General features: G+C 39.4%; 1 protein-coding gene across 1 annotated transcript in view; it reads left to right on the top strand.

The window, feature by feature from the left end:
- LOC112103629 (anosmin-1) overlaps positions 1-15487 on the top strand; it is a 171128-nt gene that overhangs the window by 105339 nt on the left and 50302 nt on the right. The window contains exons 5-6 of the mRNA XM_026649525.1: positions 3338-3522; positions 10704-10833. Of these exons, the coding sequence (XP_026505310.1) occupies positions 3338-3522; positions 10704-10833 (315 nt within the window). The remainder of the gene's footprint in view (positions 1-3337; positions 3523-10703; positions 10834-15487) is intronic.

The following is a 15487-nucleotide window of genomic DNA, read 5'->3' as shown; positions in this document are numbered from 1 at the left end:
GCTAAACCCAGGGTTGTGAGTTCAGTCCTTGAGGGGGCCATTTAGGGAACTGGGGTAAAAATCTGTCTGGGGATTGGTCCTGCTTTGAGCAGGGGGTTGGACTAGATGACCTCCTGAGGTTCCTTCTAACCCTGATATTCTATGATAAGGCTTATGAGCAGCATAATGGCCAGCAGTTGTAAGTTACCATACTGCCCTTTCTAAGCAAGAACACTGGTTCTTAAGGCGAAACCATTAGAGAGAACATTAAAAACAATAGAAAAACCCAGGGCCGGCTCTAACTTTTTTGCTGCCCCAATCAGCAAAAAAAGCGCTGCCCCCCGAGCCCCCCCCGCCCCCCCCCCGACGAGCGCCGCGCTGCCGGAGCCCGCCCCCGCCCCCCACCGAGTGCTGACGGAACCCCCGCCCCCCCCGCCGAGCGCCGCGCTGCCGGAGCCCGCCCCCCCCGCCGAGCGCTGCGCCGCCGGAGCGCCCCCCCGTGGAATGCCGCGCCGCGCTCCCCCCGCCGCCCCTTACCAGGTGCCGCCCCAAGCATGTGCTTGGTTGCCTGGTGCCTGGAGCCAGCCCTGGAAAAACCTACAATCATGCTAAAAAGCTTAAAAGGGATCATCTCAACTTTGACTCTGATAGGTGTCAGTCCTTCCAATACTTTCCCGAAGATTGACCCCTCCCCACTTTGGACAAAAGGTCTTGTCCATTTGCTGGATCAGAAAGAAGGTGCTGAGCTGAGTTAGTTTAAATTCAGACTGTTTATCCAAAGGTCCTTTTTCAGTCTGTTGGTCTCTGGAGAATCTAGTCTGGACCTGTGAATGCGAGCATCTCCAGGTACTGGAGGTGAGTTAATTTACCTAATCACCCCCTCATTGTTCTTAGTTCCTGCAGGGCTGTGGTCAGTCTCCCCCATGAAATTACATACAATGCCTGGCCCACAATGATACATAAACTTCATGAAGTAAGATATTGCAGGACATTGCCACATCTGTCACATATGTCCTTTAGCTTTAATGAAAATAAAGGCCCAATGTGCAAACAAGTATTCCCCTGAGTATAATTGAGTCCCATAGAAGAAATCATTGTATGATGTGTTGTCAAAACTGCTTGCAGGATTAAGTCCTCTGTAATGGTCAAATGGTGTGAATTTGTGTATTTTTCTCTTTCCTTTTGTTAAGTTTGTCATAACACTGCTCTGAGAATTTATAGGTTTTGGGTCAAATTCTCTGCTGATGTTACTGAAATACGTGGAGTTAGGCCAGCAAATATTGTGGCCCACTGTATTTAACACTAAGCCTATCCTTTTTGTCAAAGAGTATTATTAATCATTTATATGGTACCTTCAACTTTTTGGGTATGTTTAAAAAACATGGCTAGGGTAGGTTTAAAAAACCTCCAGTGAGCCATCAAGTCAGACAGGATGGTCACAAATTTAAAATTAATGTTATTGTCTGAAATTATTCCATTTACACAATTATCCATATATTTTGAACTCCCACCCCCCAACTCCCAGGTATTAGGTTACTCTTACATTTGAGATATAAGTATGCTTTCTTATGTCTGATCTTTATATATTTACTTTGCATGGCACAGATACATAGGTATTAGTTGAAAAACACCTTTCATAACACATTTCCTGGACATTGGTATTCCACATATAAAACAAGACATGGACTGAATTCCACACTGGAACACTGGATTTCAGAAGACTAATTTGTTCAAGAATGGTTAAAGGGACTGACCATTTACATAATAAGCACATTGAGAAGTGATTGCATCCACACATCTGGATATGAAACTGATGATGCTGGTTTCACAAAAGTATTCTAAAATGCACTTGTGCTATACTCTAGTTGTTTGTATGGCTGAGATCCATCTGCACACAATTACATACACCAGAGAGGTTGAGTTACTTCCAATCAAGTGAATCCAACTGACCCTGATGCAAAGCAGATGGAAGATTTCTTAACATGCAAATTGTAGGATTATTGTACATCATAATTAAAAAGGGTTTTGAAAATGTAGACATTTGAACTGAGATAGTTCATGATGCTCATTACATTAGATTATGACTTCTGGCTGTTGAATGATATCCAGGATTTAAACCTATGTGGTAACAGGATTTGGATGCTGAATTTTCCTCATGATGCTTTTAGGTTACGACAGTATTTGTCTTTATTTACTGTAGCAGATTATGTAATTGGGAAAGGTCTGTTTATAAAGCTCTGCAAAAGGTAGTTTGTTGATCTAAGGAAGTGAAGGAGTTGGAACAAGTAAACCTCAGATATTCGTCATTTAAATCTTTGGTAAATAGAGATAAGTGGATCAAAGTTCTGATAATTTATGTTTACACACTGGCAGTTTTGGATTTGCTAAGAAGACACAGATGCTCCCATTATACAGTAATATCAGTTCTGGATATGGAGAAAAAAACATCTGAGACCTGATTTATATATGCTCTTTGAACCAAATCCTTGCTCCATTGATGGCAGTGGCAAAACTCTGACTTCAGTGGGACTAATGTTTGGCTGTTTTTACACCCCTCGTTTGATACAATTCTAATTCTAATACAATTCTAAGTATTGAGCTCTTAATATTAAAACTATTTGTCATTTCTTGGAGTCATCTGTGCATGAATACTTAGGGTAGAAACATATTTAAATTACAATCTGTGGCACCAATCCACACAGTGAACCCTGGCACCTGTGTAGAGCTTTATTAAAGTCACAACATAATTAAAATACATAGGGAAAAATTGATAGGAGGGTTTAAATGTCAATGCAGCAGTTTTATTTGTGACTTGATCTGAAGTAAGAGTGCTAGATACTGAAATAGATGAGTTCCAAAAGAGTATCCATAGAAATGCAACTAACAACTTGATTTGTTGATTTAATCGAAAGAGACCAGCTCGAGAAAGTAATTCTTTCCCCCAGTCTGTTATAAATGTTGCAAAGAGGTGTTATAATCATGATGACAAAACTGCAGAGAGAACATAATACTCTATCAGCATGTGGTGAGTGATTGCTGTAAACTTTTAAAAGGCAATTTCAGTAGATTGTAGTGTAGTGGTTGATAAAGGAAATAATGAAGTAGGGTGGAATTTTCAAATGCACTTGGCATTAAATTACTAACTTTAATATGAGTTTTACCATTGAGTTTAGTGGGAACAGAGTTAAGCCAACTTTGGAAAGTTCCACGCCTCATGCATGTTAAACCCCTTAACTTTTTTTCAGTCTGTCCAGCCATTTCCCTCTTAATTGTCCCACAACACTTCCTACATTTGCTTACACATACATACCCTGTTTTGTAAGTGTCTTAACATTTTGTCTGTACGCTCCTATTTCAGGTGTTCCATTGAAACCCAGGAAAGAATTAAGATTCACAGAACTTCAGTCTGGACAACTGGAGGTTAAGTGGTCTTCAAAATTCAATATTTCAATTGAGCCTGTGATCTATGTGGTGCAGAGGAGATGGAATTATGGAATCCATCCCAGTGAGGATGATGCTACCAGCTGGCAAACGGTGGCACAGGTCAGTCATTTGTATAATAATCCCTAGCTCTTGTATAGCAATTTTATGAGTAGACCTCAAAGTACTTTTACAGAGGAGGTCAGTACCATTTTACGGGCGGGGAGATGGAGGCACAGAGAGTTTAAGTGACTTGCCTATGGTCACTCAGCATGCTAGAGGCAGAACTGGGAATAGAAGCCAGGTTTCCTGACTCCCAATCTAATTCGCTATGCACCATAAGACATGGTTTTCTGTCGAGTTTTTTTCATGGGAGAGTAACTTCATTTTCCTCAGTCATATTACTTTTAGTAGTAATATGATAATACCAAATGCTACAGTTTTAGCACTTTATACAAGTAGAAGGTGACAAGGTGGCTAAAAACCTGTTAGTATGAGTATACCAGCAAAAATGTAAAGGCTTCTCCTAAAAAAACCTTTTCGATCTATATTTTCAAATATGATGAGTCATTTTGGGTGTCTCAATATTTAAGTGTTCATCTTGAGATGCCTAACAGGCTCCTAATTTTCAGGGGGTGTATGGTCAGTATTGTCTAGAAATCAGGTCCCTTTAAGATGTGTCAAGTTTGGCATTTAAAAACAAAGGTATCCATACTCATGAGTCACTTTTGAAAATTCAGGCTTAGGTACCAAATTTTGCCACTGGATGCATATGACAGACCCAGCCCCTTCTGAAGTCAGCGGGGCCCAAAATAACTAGAGTGATAGTGTTTGGCTCTAATCAAAACAGTAGAAAATTAGTTGGTATAAAAGCCAATTGTCTTTACAAATAAAATAAAAAAACAAAGTGGAAGAAAGAATTAAACATACATTTGTTGGTCTGCTTACTTTAAATTGTAGTTTCTCTGGCATTTACCTACCAGTTCAGCAAACCCTATGATGTCATGCTCTTATCACTTATAGCAATCCATACTGTATATGTAAAATTCATATACAAATGCTTTTTAATGAGAAGCAGCCAACAGAGAATAAATTTTCACTTAGTTCCTTCCCAGTTTCAGTCATGGTGACAGCCCACCTGTATGGCAGAACTCCAGCAGTTTATCTTAACCGCTGCACCCGCATCCTTGCTGACAAGGAAAGCAAAATGTTGATTTTAAAAAGAGCTGTGAAATGTCTTAGCAGCAGGTAGCAAGGGGGGAGAAAAAATAAAGTCCACAAAGTAGAGCCAGGAGTTTAAGTTCTGTAATGACCTGAGTTCATTCTCCATTGAGGTTACATACAAATAAGCTCCATTAAAAAATATTGGGACTGTAAAGTCAAACACTAAAAAATTCGTAAGTGCCAGAATGAACACTACCTGTGCAGCCTTCATCTGGCGCTTTTGTGCACATGCACGATAACAGAGCCTTGCCCAATGTCACAGGAGTAGTCTATGGCAGAGAATAGAACCCAGCTCATCTCAATCCCAATGTAGTACCTTAACAAAGCAACTTCCTTCCTCTTCTTACAACTCTCAGCTTCATTTACTGTTAATCTTGTAAAATGAATGACAGAGGGATCCTGTAACAGTCTCAAAAACCAGAAATTCCATGATGTGGAAACATATAGATCCCAGAGCTTCCATATCCACAGCATAGAATTTTACCACTTGAACTAGAAGAGTAGCTGATAGAGGATCACAGCCTATCATCACTATGTGGACTACATTGCACGTAGCTTATGCAAGTGTTTGCTAGGTCACAGTAGATTATTGAGAGTCATAATGCCTGGCTCTGGAGGTGAACATGGGCTAGTAGTTAGAGACAGCACAGCCAAGTACACAAATTTGACCCGTTTGTTCTGAAAGGCAATGTGGCTGAGTGGATGAGAGTTTGGTTTGTCATATTAGAGGCAGAGTTAAATTCCTAATCCTACCTGAAGTGATTATGTGCAGCCCTAGGTTTACCCTAGCTATAAAATGAAGGAATTATATTTGTCTGCCTCCTAAGTTTGGGGTGTGAGACCTTGATCAATAATCTGGGTGGTGAAGTGAACAGAGTTAGTTACATGAGTCAGTGGAAAAGCTCAGAATTCATGGTCTCTTGCTGGCTCCCAGCCCAGCACATCTTCCTGTAGTCCAAAGTTGTGGTGAGGCAGATATGTTCAATGCACATGGAAGATTACTGAGGCCATAGCCAAGGATCCGGACTTGTGTGTGCCTGTGGCAGTAAAGTGTGTGGGATAACTGCTTCCACATTATTACAAACAGTTTCACATTATTTCTTATGGCTAATTAAAAATCTATTTATTGTCATGATTTTTACTAGTGGACCAAGGATAATGGAGGGTCTATCAGTTCTGAGTTATGTTTCTCTAGAGTTTGGGTTCCCCAACATTTGTCCTAGACTGTTGTAGAAAGTCTCAGCATCACAGTCAAATTGTGTATATTGTATCTTGTTGCCTTGAGTGTATTCTTAGTTTAATTTTGCAAAAGTTAATTTTGAAAATGTAGGTTGTCTGCTTTTGCATATGGTTTTGTGTGATACTTATTTTAAAAAAACTGGTCTTTTAAAAAAAGACATTTTACAAACCATTAGCACACAATGTGCGTAACAAACAAAAAACAAAGTTGAATTACATTATTTAACATATGCAAATTGGTCATTGCACTAATGTAGGAGCTTTATTTTCTTTAATATTTTTAATATATTTTTCCTAATACCATTCTAAAACTGCGGCAGTATAATCTGACATACTACATATTTTTTGGCAAAATATATTATTTCAGATGTGTAGAAGATTGACACAATACACCAAAGTGATGGTCAGGGATCAATTACCATATAAAATATATTGTACAATGTCATAAATGCGTTAAGGTACCTTATACTATTCATTTTCACAATTTAACCATCTGCACTTAGGTATTGCAGGACAATACCATATGAATAGCAAACATGCTTTATAGTGATAGACTTAAGGAGATCAATCTAGTTAGCTTCACAAAGAGAAGGTTAAGGGGTGACAGCTCCAATATAATATTACCGTTAAGATCATTGTTGTTTAATGGTCTCTCATATACACTGGTAGTGTTGCAGGTGTGTAATGAAGTTCAGCCAAACAATATTTAATATTGTACCGTATGCTATTTTATTTACCTAATATATAGGACATGTGTTAAAATGATGCTGAATATTATGAGCTGGGCTCCAAACACAGTTAATGATTTTTTTTTAAAATGCAACTTACCATTAAATTGATATAAAATATCCCATAAGCATTTAACATTTTGTTACATTTTGTTGAAATGGTGAATGATTGCTGAATGGTTCAGTTGTTTAGTGCTCCAACATCATACCTCTCGAGCTCCAGTTACATATACTGTTTATAATTTGCAACAGACCACCTAATAGGAGTTTTGCCACTGAAACCAATGGGAAGAGGAGTAGGTCTGCAGTCAGGTCACAAATTAGAATGAGGTTGGCAGTCTCAGGCTAGACACAGTTTCTCTATTTCTCATAATCACTACACAGTGATGGCACAATTAGTATTCTTCGTTTGAAACATTCCTAGATTGGAATAGCAGGACCATTACTGGTCAGGGCCAGGAAGTCTTGGCTGAGAAACAGAAATATTGTGCTATGTCTGCCTGTACTATGCCTGTCTTATTACGACCACTCAATTCACCAGAACATTTAAAAAATAAACACCTAAGCAGTGTTGCCTCTAATGTATTACCTCTAGAGACACTGGTCCAATCTCGAAAAACCCACTGATTTTCACTGGTTGTAACCCACATCTCTTTCCTACTGTTACTCCCTTTCCCCATGCCACTATTTAGAGTCTAAGCTATTTGGGTCAGTAACTATGTCTTTCTCTGTCTCCTGTGAAATAATGGCACACCTTTGGGCTCTATAAAATTAAGCTAATATTAAAGGCCGGTTCAACTATGTTCTAGCCCTCAGGGTGCTCATTTGATTGAATAATTCAGTCCCTCTCTACATAATAAAGAAGCAGATCATGGAGGGAAGAAGATGCGGAGGAAGACTATGAAGGGAAAGGTCTGTAGCCCCCACATAGGGTGCAGTAGTTAATAAGGGAGCCCTAGATTTGTGCAGATGGAGGAAGAAGAACTGGCGACAGCAGCAGCTGGCTGGGCCTGGAGTGTACCACAATCACAATAGCTTAAAACAGAGACTGGAGAGGCAGGCAATAAGGCAAGAGAGGAGAGAAGACACCTCGCGCCGCACCCCCAACACCAAATATCTCAATTTCCCTGACCGTAGCCTCTTACCAGGTGTGGTTACAGGTAGACACCTTAAGTGCAGGCAGCACCTGAAAACTTAAGCGATCAGTGATCTAAAAATAATTTTGCTGGATAGACAGAGCATCTCTCAAAAGTTCAGGCTGGCTCACTAGGCCTGGGACATTCACAGACATCAGGAGTATCTATATGAGGCAGTGTGTAGCACAACTGGTTCATTTATTCCTTATATAGTATTGACATGAGGAACAAATATGTAATAATGGGCCCTTCAGTCGAACAGAAAAAGGTATAACATTATCTAATGGCTTCAATTTGAAGCTAGACAAATTCAGACTGGAAATAAGGTATTCATTTTAAACAGTGAGTGTAGTTAACCACTGGGACAATTTACCAAGAGTCATGGTGGAGTCTCCATCACTGACAATTTTTAAATCAAGACTGAAAGTTTTTCTAAAAGATCTGCTCTAGGACACAGGTTTTCAAACTGTGGGGCATGTGGCAATCCCAGGCAGGTCTGGGACCAGCCCTGTATGGTGGGGCAGGAGCACCATCTCCACCTTCTGACTTACTCAGCGGGCCACCCACCCTGTGGATGTCAACATCTGCTGCAGCTGCCCCGATTTCTGCTCCCGGCAGTGTCCACACCCAGCTCTGGCTCTGTCCCCAGAGACTGTCACACCTACCTTCCTACACCCTGGAAACCCGAGTTGGGAAGGGAAGGTATTGTGTCTATTTTTGTCTGGGTTGGACGGGGTGCAACTCAAAATTGTAACGCAAAGCGGGTCAAAAAGGTTGAAAACCGCTGTTCTAGGAATTATTTTGGGGGAAGTTCTTTGGCCTGTGTTACACAGGAGGCCAGACCAGATGATCACAATGTTCCCTTCTGGCCTCGGAATGTATGAAGCTGGAGGAGACGTGGAGCAAACCCACACAGACTTTGCCTCCTCCGGGGCACTTGCCATCACAGGTTTCACAGCAACTCAGCAATGGATCTGATACTCGGAAGATGGATTAATGGGAAATAGATCTTGTCAAACTAATTTGATACCCCTTTTTTATTAGATTACAAGTTTGGTTGACAAAGGCAATAGTGTTGATGTAAGATTTCTACAAGGCATTTGATTTGGCACCACACATTTTGATTAAGAAACTAGAATGATACAAATTCAAAACAGCATGCATTAAGTGGATTAAAAACTGGCCAAAAGATAGGTCTCAAACTGTAAATGTAAACAAGGAATCATCATTGAATGGGTGTTTCTAGGTGGATCCGATAGGGATCACTTCTTGGCCCTACACTCTTCAACATTTTTATCAATGACCTGGAAAAAAAACCATAACTGAGAGTTTGTAGATAACACAAAGATTGGGAGAGTGGTAAATAATGAAGAGGAGAGGTCACTGACACAGAGCAATACGTATTGTTTTGTAAGTTGGGTACAAGCAAACAATATATGTTTCAGTACGGTGAAATGTAAATGTATAGGTCTAGGCATAGAGAATGCAGGCCATACTTACATGGTGGGGGACTCAATCCAGGGAAAGAGTGACTCTGAAAAAGACTTGGGAGTCATAGTGTATGATCAGCTGAACATGAGCTTCCAGTGCTACACTGTGGCCAAATGGACTAATGCAATCCTTGGATGAATAAATAGGGGAATCTTTAGTAGCGGTAGAGAGGTTATTTTACCCTTGTATTTGGCACTGGTGCGACCGCTGCTGGAATAGTGTGTCCAGTTCTGGTGCTGACAATTGTTGAAAAATTATAAAGGGTTCAGAAAACAGCCATGAAAATGACTAAAGGATAGGAAAACATGCCTTATAGTGAAAGGCACAAGGAGCTCAATCTATGTATCTTATCTAAGAGGTTAAGAGGTGACTTGATCACGGTAATAAATAGCCACGTAGGGGACAGAAATGTGATTATAGAGATCTCTTCACTCTAGCAGACAAAGATATAACAAGATCCAATGGCTGGAAGTTGAAGCTAGACTTGAAATAAGGTGCAAGCTTTTTAAGAATAAAGGTATATTTTAAGGGTAATTAATCATTTGAACAACTTATCAAGGGTTGTGGTGAATTCTCCATCACTGGAAATTTTTAAATCAACATTGGATGTTTTTCCAAAGGATGTGGTCTACAGACGCTCCCTGGGTTACGCAAACCCGACTTACGGAAATACACACTTACGGGAAAAGTTCCGCTTCTGTATTCAAACTAGAATTAATTCAAGGAATTTCTATGGTTTGTGTTATGCAGGAGATCAGACTAGATGATTGCAATGGTCCCTTCTGACCTTATAATCTGTGAGTCTATGAAGATCCTCTGTAAAAATGGGTCCATTTCTGGGGCAGATAGGATGGCTACAGTGGAGCCTCACTTTCAGGAACCAGGTGGATGGCCACTTTCCACACAGGAAGAAGGGTCTGCCTCCTATGCATTCCTAAGGATCTGTAGTGTTTTTGGATAGGCCTCAAAGTTTATTCTTCTGGAAACAATCCTGCTCTATCTCTGCAAGGAGATCCTTTTGGAGATTTCCTCCCCCTGAACTGATTTCCACAGTAATTATCATTGGAAAACATTTCCATCTGGTTCCCCTGAATGTATACAGGTGTAGTGGAGACCAGAATCTTGCCCACTTAAGTCACAAGTGAAAGTAAGCTGTGTCACTTAAGCTGATTTTTGAGGGATATTTAAAAATAATAATAATAAAAACCCACACTGTTTTGTACAGTTTAGCATGTTCAGAAGCCTTTGCTCAGAATTGTAGGTGTGTTGCAGTTCAGGACTAAGGTGGGCTGGCAGAGTAATGTGCGGTAGTTGCATGGAATCTGCCAGCACTTATGATTTCACAATTTTATGCAACAATTTCTCCAATGTCCTCAACCTCAAAAACCCTACTGAATAAGCTAACTGTGCATCAGAAGATGTGAGATAGTAAGATTAACATTTCAGAATAAACGGAGTCAGTGTGTTATGACATTTTTCCCACCAGACTACAGAGGAGAGAGTACAACTGTCTGACATAAGACCCAGCAGGTGGTACCAGTTCCGAGTGGCGGCCGTTAATGTGCATGGGACAAGAAGCTTCACAGCACCCAGCAAGCACTTCCGCTCCTCTAAAGGTTTGTATTCATTTCCTCCATCTCACGCTCATCTTGACTACACCCGGAACGCAACCCAATCTTCTTAATATTTTTGTTGTAGATTTTTAACTGGTGGGTTGTCTGCATTTAGTCATTAGCTTAAGGAATGGCCCAGATTTGACTGAAGTTATTACATAAATTAAAGGTTAAGGATGCCAGGATTCTTTTATCTGCAAGGGAGTTTCAGAATTAAAGAACCTTCTCTCGTGTCCTTTCAACACAGCTAGTATGAGAACTGAAGTTCTCCTGACCACATGATACTGAATGTCAAACATGAAAGAATTGAGGTCTCAACATATGCTGTTGCAAGTAGTTTCAATATTTGTTATTTTCATAGGGAATATATTCCTGCCATTTGCTGGACAGACAGTATCACATAATTTTGTTGGTTGTGTTCAAGCAATTGTAACACCAGTAATTTGACTTAGTTCTGCTTCTCTGTGCATGCCCTTCACATGGTCTCTGCCACCATCAAAAAGCATAAATGTCAAGCACACTTTTTACTCTGAAGAGGGAGAAGTGCTAGAAATTTCATGAACTCTACTAGAGACTGTTATTTCTATTTGCTTTTATATAAAAGGCACTCAGGTGGTGATGCGTGGCAGTATAAATCCCTAAGATAGACAGACTTTCTGTTCATTTCGGCAATAGGTGACACAAATCTTTAGTGATGTTAGATGCAGCACACTTCAAGAATCATATGCGTTTCTATTTCTGTATGTGTTATGAACATCAACATTCTGAAGGTATCAGAACTCCAATGGAGAAGGTGGGAGCAAATATTCAGCATGTTACATGGAGAAATAATCAAGCAATTATGGTCACAGTAATCAGCTATTACTCAATGTCTCAGTGTGTACTTTTTTTATTACTTGCCACCTTGACACTCATTGTATACCACACAGGTAAACTGCTCAGTCCAGATCCTTCCTGGCCACAGCTCAGCAGCTTTCAGCAGGCAACAGAATGACATCCCTTTCCCCAGTGAGCTAAATGAGTAAATGTAGAGCTAACATGTAAAATGCATGAAGAGTTCATGAACAGGTTTAGTTTCAGGGATTGGAATAGAGCCTCTCTTCTGCATATGGTAGGCTAAACCTGGTTAGAGAAGTGAAGGGAAGAGGTGTGAGAAAATTGAGGAATGGAGATAGGGAAAAGGAAGATGTTTCATCTGTGATGGCAACTTTGGTAGGAATAATGGAAATACAGACACACTGTGAGGAATGAAAAAGGAGGAGAAAAAGCTTCCAAGGGGAGAGGAGGAGGAGAAATGGAATAAAAAAAAAAAGGAATGAAAGATAGATGGAAGAATGAGGGTCAATTGGGAAAATGAGGGAGAGAATGTCACGCTCCCATTTACCCCCATTGACTAATGTGGCTCTTGGTGATGTCCCCCAAGCTGGAATTTAGCCTCTGGTCCAAAGTCAATAAGTTCGCTGACTTATCCCAACACAACCTACTACAAACTCTCAATTGTTATACTATTTTCTCAAGATGTATTAACTTTAATTTTAATTTTACAAAACACATTAGGAAGTTTAATAAAATGCTATGAAAAGGGGCATGTTAATTAATTTCTTTTCTGAGTCCCTTTAGAGTAAATGGGACTTTTGCATGTATAATTCACGTAATGTTTTACCAATGGACTCTGCAGTGTTATATATAATTTAAAGGTAGTTGTATAAAAGAAATAGCTGATGTGGGCCATTGATAATGGACCTTTTAATTTTTGGACTCTGGTTTGGAATTAGTGTAGTTTAATAAAGCCCAGCAGCTACCAACATGGTCACAGTTAACAAAGACATGTACTATTGTTGGCAATTTTGGTAAATAAATCAGAGCGAAAGGGTATGAGGACTGAATGAATGCCTTATTACTGCTAAAGATGGTCTCTGCCTGTCAGGGTTGAGGCATATTGATAGTTTTCAAAGCCACTGTCCATCCTCACCATTCTGTGAATAAATAAGACTTCATTTTCTAGTTCTGGCACCTTTTGAGTTCACCGAGTTCACCCATAAGAAAGTTTAAATGAAAAAATAACTAGAAGATGACTTTTTTCTGTTTTTTCTTTTAGCATAAACTGCTATGTGTCCTATAAGAGGAAAAGATATTGTATTGGATACCTTGGATCTATAGATGTGCACAGAGTCTATCGTGATGAGGGCTATGTATACCTAGACAGATGGATAAACAGATAGACAATAGTCAAAAGTTCTCAATTAATTTAACTATTGGAAAAGTGATGTTATTCATTATAACTATACTAAGGTCTTGATCTTTTGCAGGTGGCCCTTATGTGATTGAACATCCACTAACATGAGATTAAGGCCCAGGTTTTGGCAGTATTGCAGTGTAGGTTGGGGATTATTGGGTTTTCTATCTTTTTTTTGCAACATTTCTATACCAGCAGTTTTTTTTAGAATAGATGTAGTTATACTGGCATGAAAGTGCTGGTATAGCTTATTTTACTTGTTGAACTGGTATAAGTTATACTGGCACAGGCACTTTTTTGCTGCTATAACTTCATCTGCAATAGGATTTTTCTGTGTAGCTATAATGGGATAGTTGAACCAAAAAACCTTTTCTAGTGTAGACTAGGTCTAAAAGTCGTGCCATCTCATCAAGGTGCAGATGTCTGTCAGTAGCAAACTACTAGTGGCTAGGGCAGCAATATGTTGGTCTATTTTCTGAAGTAATTTTTTTTTCCTGGGGTAGCAAATGTAACAAGTTGATTTTTCTCTGACTACATTCATGCTTCTTTATACCACACCTCAACTATTTGTTTGGATTTTGTTAGTCTGGACAAATATTCTGTCTGCCGGGATGCAATTTGAAGCTGTAATTGTAATTGAAGATGTAACATATTAACAATGAAGTTTTGGCTTTCGCATGGCATTTTCGGGCAGGATTTGTAGTAAGTTCTAACACGTTTCTTCACTCCATAGTGTGCTAGCCCCAGGAACATATGACCCTCAATACCCACATTGAAAATGACCACATTTTAGATAGTTGGAGCCTCCTATTTTTGGCAGCCTACCCATCTGCCCCTCCCCAGCACTTGCATATATAACCTACTATTCCTGGTTGTTTTGGTGGCAGAAAGAGCCCTAAGAATTCTGTGACAAGGACAGCTAAAGCCTGGAGCAATTTTTACGTTCTGTTACAGAAGAAACTAAAATAATTGGCATCTTTATAGCAGCAAAAAGTATAACCAACCTTGTTCAAAAGGTTATAGTAACCCTCACAAGTAACTATTTTCAAGGCTAAACTGCAGTCCTCAACAAAGAAATGTGAATTGCCATGCAAGCAGTAGAGAATAGTTAGTTGATCAGCTCCATAGTCAATTTTCTCTCTCTTCAGGAATTTATATAATTATTATTCAGGGCTGCTGGCACTTTTTGTGGCTATGACAACATCTGTGCCACATTCACAAGTCCAGTAAGAAATATTTGAGGTTTCCCTCCACAAGAAAGTCCTATGTATAGGAGCATGGGCATATATAATAATAGTACCAATGCCACAATCAGTGACAGAATTCATCATCTTGTGCCATTAAGAAATGGTCCAATATTGAATTTGTTGGATTAGCTGCAGAAAAAAACAAAACCCTATGCTCTTTGGCTATAGGATTGCCCAGTCTCCTCAAATCAGCCTAAATCAACCCTGTATGTATGAAGTACCTGATGAGTATTAGTGGTTTTATATGGAGATGGAGAAGATTTATCAAGGACTGGATCTAGAGTTTCATTAAAGTCTCCAACTATAATAATAGGATGAAGGCCCATGCCATTTACACTCATGAAAATATTTGGGATCATCCTGGTTTGTCCTGTGGAGATTGGCAAAGATGATTTTAGAATTGTCAATTTCAGCCACGAGAACAGTAAATCTAACCTCACTGTCAGATATTATCCTCAGAATATTAATATTAAACTTTCTATGTATTAGTATGACAACACCCTTAGTTTTAGAATAAAAGCAAACAAGAAACATAGAGGCCTATCCAAGCTTTATTCAGTTTACAAGCTTCATGTTCTGTCAGATGTGTCTCCTGGAACATAACAATGGCATCAGTCTCTTTTTTTAAGCATTGCATATTTTTTTCTCTTTTAACAGGGTTATTAAAATCCTTTAAATTCCAGGAGACACGTTTAGGTATCGGAGTCATCATCATTAAAATATACTGGGTAAAATATAAGGTCACTTTGTGAATAAATGAAATAGCAAAATTTCCTGAGTGGCATACAGTTCTTGCATAGCTAAGCAGCAAGAATTATATAATCCAGGGATAGGGTGTCACTTCCCCATACCTATTCTACAAGAGTAGGAATGAAATTCCTAGCATTGGGCAATAACAGGATGGTGGCAGAAAGAGAAATTAAATAAGTGAAATAACATGGAAAAGATAGTGGAGAGAGAAATACACATTAGTACCGTACAATCAAAAAAAGAGGAATCTGGGTAAACAGTCTAAAAACACACACGACACCCAGAGGGGGCTGCTAGATCAGGTGAAACTTGGGATCATCATAGCCCCTGGGGCCCCAAACATTACTATAGTAATCACTTATTACCAATAGAATCTTGATACATTAGTCCATAAGGAAGCACCATCTACTAAAGCAATGATTTT

The sequence above is a fragment of the Terrapene carolina genome, unplaced genomic scaffold (genome assembly GCF_002925995.2).
Source record: "Terrapene carolina triunguis isolate 2854851 unplaced genomic scaffold, T_m_triunguis-2.0 Scaffold23, whole genome shotgun sequence".
NCBI classification, from domain to species: Eukaryota; Metazoa; Chordata; order Testudines; family Emydidae; genus Terrapene; species Terrapene triunguis.
The sequence above is the reverse complement of the archived record's forward strand: the minus strand, read 5'-3'. Positions and strand labels throughout refer to the sequence as shown.